General features: G+C 44.7%; 1 protein-coding gene across 6 annotated transcripts in view; it reads left to right on the plus strand.

Moving 5' to 3' along the window:
- The window catches only part of TEP1 (telomerase associated protein 1), a 1,162,857-nt gene that overhangs the window by 299,837 nt on the left and 848,919 nt on the right, over positions 1–14,101 (plus strand). For all 6 annotated transcript variants that reach the window (XM_078652640.1, XM_078652638.1, XM_078652642.1 and 3 more), the window contains 2 exons: positions 11,657–11,873; positions 12,302–12,454. In XM_078652640.1, coding sequence (XP_078508766.1) covers positions 11,657–11,873; positions 12,302–12,454 — 370 coding nt within the window. The remainder of the gene's footprint in view (positions 1–11,656; positions 11,874–12,301; positions 12,455–14,101) is intronic.

The raw sequence follows: 14,101 nt of genomic DNA on the forward strand, positions 1-14,101 counted from the left end.
TTTCACAACCCCAATGCATTTCGTGCTAGATATAGCACTTCTTCCGGGGGATCGTATGTCTAAAGGGAAAACATAAGTGGATTCGATATAATTTGCCGAAAAAACAGGAAGTGATACAAAGTATCTCATAGAAATGTAGGTACCATGCTGGAAAATGAAGTTAAAAAATGCGAGGCTAAAAGAGTATAAAAAAGTGCAAATTATATCGAAATGAAATGTGCAAGAACGAGAACAGGTTTATGCCGTGCTCACAAAGAAGAAATATAGAATACACTGAAAGAAATGTGATATGGTCACCCGGGTATTTGAAAATAACATGCTGAAAAAAATGGGTGCGAGCCGAAAGTATAGCGTGAGAATACAAACGTGTAAAAATCAACCACGTGATATTAGTGTGGATACAGAAAATAAAAACATGGTCATGCGGAATAAGAAGTTATACGTTTAGTCTATTATGCAAGTAACTTACCAAGTACTGAGAAAGGTAACGGGTGAAATAGGTGAACCGTGCCCAGTGTTGCCGAGCCGTAACCCGGAAGACGCCACGCGTGCGCAGAGGCGCTCAATAAAAGGAAAAAATAGTAACCAAAGAAATAGGACTATGTACGGTGTGAGGATGGAAACAAAAACGTGATCAGGCTAACCCCGGGAAGGACAATGAATGTTGGATAAATGAATACAGGAAAGTGGGAGAATACAACATGGAAAGAAGAGAACAGAAGTAACTAAAGAACGGAATATAAAAATAGAAGGAGGAAACATCTAAACAATATGTAAAAATATGTAACCGAAATGAAGTATTGTACAGTCTGTAGAAAAAATGGGAAAAGGAGAAAGGTGGGTGGAAAGGAACAGGGAGGATAAGAAAAACATAGAAAACTCAAGAAAAATAAATGAGTAACATAACAGGCATGAGAGAGAGCAAGAGAATAGCTGTAAACATATTCTTATAAATGACAACTTAGTTCAATTCTGTCATTGAGCCCCTTCGGTTGTAGGGCTTGTAAAAAATAAATCCAGTGAAGTTCACGCTGTAATAGCAATTTACTGTTGTCTTTGTTGGGTGATTTCTTCACAACTTCCAAAACAAGAAACCGTATTTGACTGGGATTGTGGGATTGTGCCACAAAATGCGCCGCAATGCATGACTTTAGATTCTTCGTACGAATATTACTCCGGTGTTCTGTGAGTCGAGTTTTAATCTTACGTTCAGTTTTACCCACGTACGGGAGACCGCACGGGCATTTTAGCATGTATATCAGGTTCATGGAATCACAAGTTGCATTCACTTGGAGATGAATGGGGGTGCCTTTCGTGGGATGACATAGGGTGTTGCCAGGTATGATACTGTTGCAGTGTCCACAGTTCAAACAAGGTATGGTTCCTTTGAAAACAGGCAGAATGGGCGATGTGGGTTGTTTAAGAAGGGTTTGTAAATTGTTGGAACGTTGGTATGCAAAAATATGAAATTTTTTAAAAATGTTGTTGAAGTCTTTCTCCAATTGAAGCATTGGCCAGTGTTTGCGGATTATTGCTTTGATTTTTTTGGATTGTGTCGAGAACTTAGATACAAAGACATAACGCTTTTCATCTTCTTGATTGATACTTTTGGGTTTGAGTAGGTCTGTTCTGTTGAGACTCATGGTTCGTTGTTCTGCAGTTTTTGTGATTCGTGAAGGGTAACCTCGTTGGTGGAATTTAGAGATGATTTTTTGGCTGTATTGGGCGTATAGTTCAGGTGTAGAAGCAATCCGTTTGGCAGGTAGCAGTTGTGAATGTGGTAGGTGACGTTTCAGACTGGTTTGGTGAAAACTTTGATAGTGAAGATAGTTGTTCCGATCAGTTTCTTTCGTGTAAATGGATGTGATGAGTTGATTGTTGATCAATTTGATTTGAACATCTAGAAAAGAGATTTCAGTTCTGCTGTGAGTATAAGTAAATTGAATCCGGTCATTGATGCTGTTCAGATTTTCAATTGCATTGTTCAATTGTGTTTCATTGCCTTTCCACACCAAGAAAATATCATCAATATATCGGTGGTACACACATAAGAATGGTTCCCAGTTTTTGGGTTTCAAAATGTTTTGTTTTTCGAAGTGGTACATGAACAAATTGGCGTAGGCTGGGGCAGCACAGTTGCCCATGGCTACTCCAGATAATTGCAGGTAGTGTTGATTATTGGAAGATTGAAAGTAACTGTGATGCAGGGTGAACTGCATGAGTTCCAGAATGAAGATTTGTAGGTCCGTAGGTTTGTTGGTTTGTAGCAAAGCTGATTCCAAAGCTCAAGGCCCAAGTCGTGTGGAATCGAAGTGTAGAGTGCACTGACATCTATGGTGGTTAGAATGACAGGTTGATCAGGTGTAATTTGAATTTCATGGAGTTTTCTAAGAAAGTCAGTTGTGTCTTGAATATATGTTGACATTGATTTGACACTAGTTTGAAGATGTTTGTCAATATATCGTCCAGTAGGCTCATGGATGGAATCGCAGGTACTGACGATCGGCCTGAATGGGGGTTTAGTTGGGTGTTTGTGAATTTTAGGCAGTAGATAAATGTGAGGCGTTTGTGGATATTCTTTAATGAGAAATCGTCTGTCTCTTTCAGTGATGGTGTCAGCCCGTGTTGCATTAGTCACTATAGTGCACAAAACCGCTTTGAAATCATTGGTGGGATCCGAGGTCAGTTTCATGTATAAATCTTGATTATTCAGATGAGCTTCCAAGTTTTCAAAGTAAAAGCTGGAGTCTAGAGCTACTATGGCTCCACCTTTGTCAGCTGAAGTGATTTTTAGGTTCGAGTTGTTGGCAAGTTGTTTTAATGCTTGACGTTCATTCTTTGACAGATTTGTTCTTTGAGGTGTAGACGATGAAAAAATTCCATGTAGTTCTTGTTGAACCACTGTTTCAAAACTGTCCAACACTTTATGACTTGTAGGCGAGATGAAAGTACTCTTGGGACGGAGGCCCATAAGTGTGCTGTTTGTTTCTTGGTCAGTAGGTTGACATATGTTGGTAAAGAAATGTCTTAAACGTAATGTTCCATGAACTTGAAGAACGAGATGGTGGTGTTCAATTCGTTAGTATGGTATGTCGGTACAAAATTCATGCCTTTTTGAAGGACTTTCTGTTGGGATGAGGTTAAAGGTGTTTGAGAAATGTTAATGATCAAATTCTGTGACTTCTGGTCGACTTGGCTGGTGGTAATGAAGTGGTGTTTCCTTCGGGACCTCCTGGATCTACAGGCAACATGGGGCCGACCCCTAAAAAAGGATCCGCTACCATGGTGGATTGATTGGCATTTCTAGAAGCGTTGTTGGTTCCAGATGTGGATGGCTGGTCCGATGTTTTTGTTCCTTTTTGAGGACCTTGTTGTCTAGGTTTGCCTCGGAATAAACCTGTTCTTGGTGGTTCTTCAGATGATGTAGAGTCTCCTTCTGTTGATCTGTTTGTCTGGGTACGGTGTTGTCTCCTTGCTGCATATATCTCTGCCCAGTTGTAAACTTCACCAAGTTTATAGTCAACAGTATCACGCTTAAATTTTCTTAACTTGCGTTCATTGATTTCTTTCACATATTTATCTAACTGAATGTTAATTTCATCCAAGGATTTTGTTAATTCTTCAGGTGTTAGTTTTGTACTAAGTTCATGTTTTAGTTGTTTCACTTCGTTTTCTAATTATTCTAGTAGTTTAGACAATTCTTCTACAATAAGTAGTATTAAGTCTAAGGAACATTTATTTAGTATTCCATACCACTTCTCTGTGAAACGTGGATTGTTTTTACATAAAGTAGATTTCAAAGGAATTCGCAAACCACGGGGGATGTGTTGTACTCAATGGTATCTAATTAGTGTTGAGGCATCCTGACCCAAGATCTAGTGATGGATGCCTCTCTTTTGGTTAGGGTGCTCACATGGACCATTTTCAAATTCAAGGCATATTGTCTCAAAAGGAACAGTCCTACAATATCAACCTACTAGAGTTGAGCAGTACATTTAGCCCTGAAGACTTTCCTCCTGCCATTCAGGACAAACTATCTTCTGGTTCATAATCACAGTAAAACAACTCTGTATTATTTGAACAAGGAAGGAGGAATAAGATCCAGGCCCTTGCCTCTGGAGGCATAAACATTCTGAAAATGGTTCATTTTCCAGAAATTTCAGAATTAATTTGGTTCATGTTCTAGGGATCCAGAATTCTCAAGCGGACACTCTCAGCAGAACCCTTCAGGAGAATTATGAATGAGTATTAAGCGACTCCGCCCTTCACAACATATTTTACATCTGGGGTTTACCTTAAATAGATCTTTTTGCAGACAAAGAAAAACAAATTGCCCAAGCTTCGCCTTCAGGTTTTAGCAAGCAGACACATTGGGGAATGCCATATGGATCAACTCGTATGGCTAATTTCGTTATGCCTTTTCTACAATTCCACCACTGCCAACACTGATCATTAAACTGTCTCACTCAAAGACCAGAATGATTCTCATTTCTACGGAGTGGCCTTGACAATGGTGGTATAGAACTCTTTCACCTCAGATCATACAAACAAGAGGCTGCTGTGCAGACCGGACATTCTTTAGAGGTTTGGCCCCAGCCTTTACTATTTGACCTTGGCAGCTTGTGCCTGAACTCATTCAAGACATTCACCTGACCCTCCCTCCGAAATGCATAGATGTTTTTAAAGAAGCCAAAAGGCCCTTTGTCCGAACTTCCTATTCTTTCAAATGGAAGAGATTCTCGAACTGGCATGCGGAGAACAATTTCAAACCTCATTTGCCAAGATGAGGCGGTTCATTCACCTCCTCCACTTAGGTAAAGCAAAATTGCAGTTATCCTCTATTAGTATGCACCTTGCAGCAATCGTGGTCTATTGAAAATGTCCTTTTTTTAGAATCCCTGTGGGTAAGTATTTCCTGGAGGGCATTAGGAAGATATATCGCCTATCAGGAGAGCTTCTCCATTGGAGTTAAATATATTTCTCGTCTTATGGGTCCTCCTTTTGAGGCCATTCATAAGGGCTCTCTTCACCACCTATACTGGAAGGTTATATTTTTGGTCATTATAACCTCTTTTCTTAGAGTTAGCAAGCCTTATACAGTATTTCCTATTAACATCTCAGTGATGGGAACCCATCATAAATTCCTCCCCGAAGTGGTCTCAGATTTTCATGTCAAACTATTTCCTTACATACATTTTTCTAAAATCCATTTCTTGCTGAGAGATCTCTCCATAATCGATGTTAGAGGGGGGCTTTTCTGAATTAGATTAAATCTTTCAGGAAGTCAAAGCCCTTTTTATGACGTGGTCCTTTACGGACAGGATTTGCAACTTTGAAATAGTCCCTATCTAGATGAATCCTGCATAATCCACTTTTCCAAAAAGCCAACTAAATATTACTTGTAAACCTTAAAGACCATTCCATCAGAGGTAAAGAAGCTACTGCTGTGTTACTAAGAAACATCCCAGTTTCTGAGGTCTGCAAAGCTGCAACTTGTAGATCTGTATTTACCTTTACGAGACACTGCTGTCTTAATTCAAATAAGAAGACAGTTGCCCGAGTTGGGAAAGCCTCTCTAAGAAATCTGTTTGCTTAGTTATACCGCTCCTTTTTATTTCTTTCCTCATGGTTTTCTTTGGGGATGAGATGGATAAACTATTCAGTGCTCCTGATCATCAATGGAGCTCCCCTGAGAGAGAAGGCTTGGTTTCTTACTTGTAATGCTAGTTCTCTCCAAGGGGAAACTCCATTGAAGTCATAAGAAACTCTTCCTCCCCTCTGAGGAAAGAGACAAAATAAAGATAACTCTATCCTGTTAATTTATTTCGTCATTAAAAACTGTGCAAACTGCCCCCTGCAGAGCACGGCATGATAGGACACTGGAGACCAGAGTGCACTCAGAGGGCAGTGTTCTGTTCGCACTGTTTTCAATGCAACTGCCCATACACTCCCTTTCTATGCTTCTTACATCACCCTTTCTTTCCCTATCATTTACTTTAAAAGAAGCAAAAAGAGTTTGTGAAGGACTTTTTTAAAGTCACTTTTAATTATTCATAGTGGCTTTTTAAAGGTGCATACATTTTTCTTCCATGTTTAAACAAAATTACTGTGATTGGCAATATAGCCTGTTTTAAGTTTGCAAATTTTACATTTTCATCACATGTAGTTCCCGGCCTTTTCAAAGCAAGACGAAGATACTGTAAAAAATGTGACTTTAAAAGACTTGCTCTAGGGTCCCCACATGTGGGTGGGACTATCAATCAATCAATCAAAACATTTGTAAAGCGCGCTACTCACCCGAAGGGTCTCAAGGCGCTTAGGGAGGGGGGTCCGCTACTGCTCGAACAGCCAGGTCTTGAGTTGCTTCCTGAAGGCGAGGTGGTCTTGGGTCAGGCGGAGGTGGGTTGGGAGGGAGTTCCACGTCTTGGCGGCCAGGTAGGAGAAGGATCTTCCTCCCGTTGTGGCTCTTCGGATGCGGGGGACGGCTGCGAGGGCGTGGGTGGTCGAACGTAGCTGGCGGGTGGGAGTGTAGAAGTTCAGGCGGTCGTTGAGGTATCTTGGGCCTTGGTTGTGGAGAGCTTTGTGTGCATGGGCGAGGAGTCGGAACGTGATTCTCTTGCTGACGGGGAGCCAGTGCAGGTTTCTCAGGTGTGCGGAGATGTGGCTGTGTCGGGGGATGTCCAGGATGAGTCGTGCTGAGGCGTTCTGAATGCGCTGGAGTTTTGTTTGGAGTTTTGCAGTGGTTCCGGCGTAGAGGGAGTTGCCGTAGTCCAGTCGGCTGGTGACGAGGGCCTGGGTGACCGTCTTCCTGGTCTCGGTGGGGATCCAACGGAAGATCTTACGTAGCATGCGTAGGATGTTGAAGCATGACGAGGAGACGGTGTTGACTTGTTTGGTCATCAAGAGGGAGGAGTCCAGGATGAAGCCCAGGTTGCGTGCGTGGTCTGTAGGTTTGGGTGCGCTGCCCAGGGCAGGGGGCCACCAGGAGTCGTCCCAGGCGGAGGGAGACGATCCCAGGATGAGGACTTCCGTCTTATCTGAGTTCAGTTTCAGGCGGCTGTTCATCATCCACTTGGCAACGTCTTTCATCCCTTCGTGTAGGTTGGTTCTGGCAGTGGCGGGGTCGTTGGTGAGGGAGAGGATCAGCTGGGTGTCGTCGGCGTAGGAGATGATGTTGAGGTTGTGTTGGCGTGCGATGGCTGCGAGGGGGCTTATGTAGATGTTGAACAGCGTGGGGCTGAGTGATGATCCTTGTGGTACGCCGCAGATGACTTCGGTGGCTTCTGATCTGAACGGGGGGAGGCGGACTCTTTGTCCTTCCGGTGAGGAAGGAGATGATCCATTCCAGTGCCTTCTTCTGGATTCCGATGTTGTTGAGGCGCTGCACTAGGGTGCGGTGGCAGACCGTGTCGAACGCTGCGGAGAGGTCCAGGAGGATGAGGGCCGCTGTTTCCCCGTTGTCGAGCAGGATTCGGATGTCGTCGGTGGCTGCGATGAGGGCGGTCTCGGTACTGTGGTTGGCCCGGAAGCCGGAACGAAGTGGTCGAGGGATCCATTCGTCTCGAGGAAGGCGGCCAGCTGTCTGTTGACGGTCTTCTCGATGACTTTGGCAGGAAACAGGAGGAGCGAGATGGGGCAGTAGTTTTTGAGGTCGGTGGGGTCTGCTGATGGTTTCTTCAGTAGGGCGCTGAGTTCGGCGTGCTTCCAGCTCTCAGGGAAGGTTGCGGTGTCGAAGGAGGCATTGATGATGTCCAGTATGTCGGGTGCGATGACTGAGTCGGTCTTGTTGAAGATGTGGTGGGGGCAGGGGTCGGTAGGTGATCCGAAGTGGATGGAGTTCATCGTGCGGATGGTGTCTTCGGTGTTGATCGGGGTCCAGGCGCGGAGGGTGGTGATGGGGGGCGTTGGGTGCAGTCGTAGGGCGCGTTGGTTGTGTGCTGAAGCTGTTGTGTATGTCTGCGATCTTGCTGTGGAAGAACGAGGCGAGCGAGTTGCAGAGGTCTTGCGATGGGGTGATGTCGTTGTTACCGGCGCTGGGGTTGGAGAGCTCTTTGACGATGTTGAAGAGTTCCTTGCTGTTGTGGGCGTTGTTGTCCAGTCGTTCCTTGAATGCGGTTTTCTTGGTGGCGCGGATCAGTTGGTGGTGTTTTCGAGTGGCGAGCTTGAGGGTGATCATGCTGTCTGGTGTCGGGTCTCTGCGCCAGGCTTTCTCGAGGGTTCGGCAGTTCTTCTTGGAGTTCTTGAGTTCGTCGGTGAACCAGGATGCTTTCTTGCTGCCGGGTCTGCTGGGAGGGGTCTTCAGTGGGGCGAGGTCGTCTGCGCAGTTGCTGATCCACCTCGTGAGGTTGTTGGCGGCTTGGTTTGGGTTCGCTGAGCCGGCGGAAGGGTTCTGGTACAGGGATGCGATGAGCTGGTCGGCAGTGATCTTGTTCCAGCATCTGCGGGGGGCCTGTTGCTGGTGGTGGTGGAGCGTGGTCCTTCTGAAGCGGAAGTGGACGCAGCTGTGGTCCGTCCAGTGGAGTCCGGTGGCGTGGCTGAAGGAGATGTCCTTGCTGGAGGAGAAGATGGGGTCAAGCGTGTGGCCGGCGTAGTGGGTGGGGGTGGTCACCAGTTGCTTGAGTCCGAGGTTGGTGAGGTTGTCCAGCAGGGTGGTGGTGTTGCGGTCATTGTTGTTCTCCAGGTGGAAGTTGAGGTCCCCGAGGAGGATGTAGTCCGCGGAGGGGAGGGCGAGCGGGCTGATGAAGTCGGCGATGTCTTCGCTGAATTGTGTGCGTGGTTCCGGGGGTCTGTAGATGAGGGTGCCTCTGAGGGTGGTCTAGGGGTCGGTGTGGATCTGGAAGTGCAGGTGTTCGGCGGCTGTGAGGGTGTCGTCGGAGTCGGTCGTGATGCGGATGGTGTTTTTGTGGACGATGGCGATGCCTCCTCCAGTCTGATTGACACGATCTCTTCGGGTGATCTTGTATCCGTCCGGGATGGCGATGGCGATGTCTGGCGCTGAGGAGGCGTTCATCCAGGTCTCCGTGAGGAAGGCGACGTCTAGAGCTGTGGTGTCGAGCAGGTTCCAGAGCTCCACGGCGTGTTTGTGGACGGAGCGGGTGTTGAGCAGGATGCACTTCAGGTGGTTGCTGCTGGTGCTCGGCTTGGCGGGTGCGGGTGCAGTGCAGGTCCGGATGCAGGAGAAGTTGCAGGCATGGCAGATGAAGGGTCCGTGGGTGCGTCTCGGGGTGGCTCGGTAGCATCCGGGGATCCGGCCGGTGTTGAGTGCGTTGAGTGTGGTGGCGTCGTACGTCCAGCGGGTGGGCTGGTGTCTGCGGGGACCAGGGGTTCGGGCGCTGGGCGCGGGCCAGGTGCGGACAGGTGCAGACGGGCTTGCCTTTGGCGCGCCCGCTGCGCGTCAACGCTGCGCGTTTGCCACTCTGCCATAAGTGGAGAGTGGGGGGGGGGGGCGGAGCGAGGGAGGAGCAGCTGGGAGGCGGGAGCGGGCGGCGAATGGGAAGGGACTAAGAGGGGAAGGGGGCGGGGCCGCAGGGGAGCAGCGGCGGGGAGATGGCGGGAAACGCGGCAGGGCACAACAAGAGGGTACACAGAGGAACGAAACAAAACGAAATAAATAGAGGGCAGGGGCTGGGCACAACAAGAGGGCAGCAGAGGAAAATACAAAAATTAACACAGGGAATACAACGCAGCGCAACAGAGGTAATACCACAACAGCGGACCAGGAGCACAGCTGCGGGCAGCGGCGGCACTCGGCGGGATCGGGGGCAGCCTGGGCTCCCTCACGGGGAGTGTGCGCGGTGCGTGGGGTGACCGGCCCAGAGGGTCAGACTATTCACTGCTTATGATTTCAATGGAGATTCCCCTGGGCGAAAACTAGGATTACAGGTAAACAAAATACATTTTCCTTATTACTAACTGACTGGATGAGGCATGAAGGAACACTAGGAAAAGGACATGGAACAACCATGCATGCAATATTAACTTTTTATTTTTTATTTAAGAAAATAAATGAACATTTGCCAGCCTAGTCCACAAGACTTTTACTGTAAAAAAAGAAAAAATGAAGTATATAATAAAAACATGCGCCCGGTTCCCTTATATAAGTGCAGCAATTCATTGTTTGTGATTTGAAAGGAGAGTCCTCTGAAGGAGAACTACGCTTACTGGTAACTGACCTTTCTTATTAGCCTGACTATTTCTAGATGGCTCTGTCTCCAGCCTATGGTATGAATGCATGATAGCCTATTTGCAGAGGCATTTTGGGGTACTTATGTGAGTACTCCTGTAGTTCAATTGTTAAGCAAAATCACTAGGAAAACATAAGGTTAAATGAGGATAGAAGGAAGACCTAAATCAAAAGAACTGATCAAAAACCTAATGTACCAATCAAATATATGAATACTTCTTTTCATTCTTTTAAAAAAAATTAAAAAGGTGGCTAAAAAATGTCAGACAATACATAGGACATAAAGAAATTACCAATTCCTTTTTTTTTTTTTTTGAACAACGACCATGTTTTGTATCAATAATTATTACTAGGAATTTTGATGCCTATAGGTAGTTTTCCCACTTTCAAATGAATTTACAAGTCTGGGTAACAATAAATATACAAAAGAAAAAAGCATTAATCACAGACAATTTAGTGTTACAAAACATAGAAACAATATATGTCGGTTTTTAGCCACACTGCGACAAAAAGTTAAATTACTAATCAACAATCAGAAACAAATAATGTGATGAAAGTTAATGGAGTTATTGATGCGCGTTTCGGCGAGCGTGCCACCTTCGTCAAGAAACCACATTAAAATATTATCTGGTGACAGACGGCACCAGGAAAAAGATGGCCACGTAGGGCTACCTTAAGAGGATATGTGTATGAAAGGTAATAGCCTAAGCCAGAGACTTAGTAGTGTCAGGCCGAATCAGCGATTCTGGAACGGATCCCAAAGGCAAAAACGCATATATGGACGTATAATAGACCTAAAGTCTTGATTTGATAATGTGATAAAAATACGTCTAGCCTAATCCCTAAAATCGGAGAACAGGCACATAATCGTCAAACCTTACGGGGTATCTGGACACCTCCGTCAACAACTTGACCGGACATCTAGGAAGAAGTTCCTTTGCCGGTTCGAATGCTCCATAATCTTTTATCCTAAGATTTGATGATTATGTGCCTAATGTCCGATTTTAGGGGTTAGGCTAAACTTTTTTTTATCACATTATCAAATCAAGAGTTTAGGTCTATTATACATCCATATTCGTGTTTTTGCCATGGGATTGTTTCCAGAATCGCTGATTGGACCCGACACTACTAAGTCTTTGGCTTAGGCTATTACCTTTCATAAGCATATCCTCTTAAGGCAGCCCTATGAGGACATCTTTTTCCTGGTGCCTTTCTGTCTCCAGATAATATTTTAATTAAAAGTGGGAAAACTACCTTGAGTTTAGTATTCGGTGTACTACACTTGATTAGTTGTCTTTAGTAAAGCAGATATTAGTGGTGGAGTTATGCCAGAGTTTACATTTTAACACTTGTAATAAGCTAGTTGATTAGTTCCCCTGTTTTTGCCTCGCGTATGCAATAAATCAGGTTCTTCATTATCTGGTGAGTAATATTTTTAGTAACCGTTTCCTTTCTGCCACATCTCTCTCCCAGGGAGGTAAATTTTGATATGGATTTACTGAAGACGTATCGTGATGCCCTGGATAAGTCCATCCGGATTTCTGCCAAACACAACCTACCCCCGCTGCCTGGTCGAACTGTAATTTTTTGCTCTGTAGACACGGCGATGTTTAAGCCATGTTTGAAAGCCAAAGGTCTCTGCTGCCCCAGTGAAGAAAAAGACCTTGGAGAAGATTCAGATCCCATAACCGTATGTGCTTTTTTTGCTCAGTTTGCTCCCTCAGTGTTAATTATGTCTTTTTTTCTCACCTTTGCTTTACCTCCTGTCTGCAGCGAATAGTGCATGGCTAGTTCTTAACAGCTAGAAAAGCCCACATAGTGTACGTAAGCTACATATTATAGCTCTTCTTAATTAAATTAAAGCTGGAACCACATCGTGCTTTAATTATCCCCAACCAGTCTATTTGCAAATGTTCAACAGTTTCCTTGTACTTTTGACAACCCCTCACCTCCTTCATTATTAGCTGCTTGTATTGAGTGCCCGTTTTCACCTTGAGAACGAAAGAGAAGTTTAATTTGGCAAATCATTTAAAATGTGCAAGCATCCTTTGTTACTATGGGGTTTGTCCTTTGTGTGTAATCCTTGGGAGAACTAGCATCTATGTTTTTTCCTCATAGATCCTGGAGGTGGCTCTCCTATTGAGTTTGATGGTGAAAGAGACAGCGGAAGATCTCCAGCTTGTTTTCTACACCAGCAGCTCAGTGATCGAAGCTTCATCATCTTCAGACTCGATCTTGGAGAATGTGGGATCCATTATAAAACAGATTGAGGTACCAGACTAACTTTAACAAATATTTATTGTGTTTGGAAAACAATTTCTGTAGTCCGTGTATAGAGCACTCAGGATGATTTCTTTACGAACTGGTTGACTGAAAGTTTGTGGATGCTTATACTAACTAGATAAATACATTCTGCAGAATTTGCAAGTGACTACTTTAGTGATATTTATACTATAAGACACTATAAGAATCCTATAAGAATCGACGCTAAATGAATCAATATCTTAGACCAGTTGTATATGTCCCATAAATCATTCCTTTTTCAGTCACCTTATACCATGCAAAATGTTTTGGTTTTGCGTCACAATTCCAGTTGTATGTCTCAAAATGGTTGGAACTGCAAGTGGAAGATGAGATGCGTTGGCTGCAGAGGCAGGTGAAGATTTGGAAGCAGCAGGGGAAATGGCACGGCACCTGCTCTACACTGGCAATAGTATCTGCAGAGCCCCCAATGTGTTCAGGGATCCTGACTACGTTAGTGGCCAGTACTCTACCAGGCTACCTTTCTGTGTCCAAATGGCAGATGCAATAGCTGGACAGCACTGTTTCTCTTTGGAAAGATTATTGCATTGCAATTTTATTTTTGATAGAGAAGGGATGGAAAGACCCCCAGATGCATTTACACTCAAGTTGTCCACCTGAGTTTACCACATGTTGATGAGTGGTATTTGGGGTGAAAGAAAAGGCACAAACATTGTACGAAGGTATCAGCAGTAGGTTAAGTGGACAGATGGCACATTAAGTTGTCAGATGAGTGTACAGGCATTTGTGCTGTGTTCTAAGAATTTTCCCACCAAGATCTCACCTCCACCTGTGAGCCTTCAGCTCAAGCCAGATCATCACTCACCTAAAACTGTGGACCTGAACCCCAGTCTTCACAAATTGCTCATGCAATAAGTACTTCTGCTTCAATCTTCTATTTAAGAGTAGAAACACAGCATGTTGGCCATCTGTCAAGACTGTATAATTCTCACAAGGCCACAGAATCCAATAAATTACTACGGAGTTTGGGGTACTTTGACTCCTATGCAGTGGACCCTGCGTGCCAGAGATAAAGAGGAGTTATGAAGGGTTGTCGCAAAAGGACACACATACCGGATTTCAGGCTACAATCTATTAACCTTTGGATACAGACATCACATTATTGCAGTCTGCTAGCACCCCTCCTAAGGTCAACCCCACATATTGGAGATCAGTTTTACATCCTACAATTACATAATCCATGAACTGTAAAACAAGGAAAAAGAATGCCCTGACACAGTGCCAGCCAAATTGTAGCAACCCACAAAAGCACTGAAAGATTTAATTCAGGCTTAAAGGGACTAGCAAATCCCACTCCACATCCCCCCAATATTAGTGCCCATGCCCACAGTGGTGCTTGTGCATCCCCCTTTTCTCTTCCTTACTATACCTTACACTGACTTTCTCAGTTCTACTTCAGGACTTCAGTTCCATGATACCCAAACCTGATCTTTATAGTGTGCAGCTTGTGTTTTTTGGCCCTTCTGAAGTAAGTGTTTTTGTATGCTTACCTGACCAACCTTTCTTATTCAAATCACATTTTATGATTAGATTCCTAAAGGGATTGATGTACATATTTCCACTAAAGCCATTCATAATGCCTCAGTGGGGCCTTAA

The sequence above is a fragment of the Lissotriton helveticus genome, chromosome 7 (genome assembly GCF_964261635.1).
Source record: "Lissotriton helveticus chromosome 7, aLisHel1.1, whole genome shotgun sequence".
NCBI lineage: Eukaryota > Metazoa > Chordata > Amphibia > Caudata > Salamandridae > Lissotriton > Lissotriton helveticus.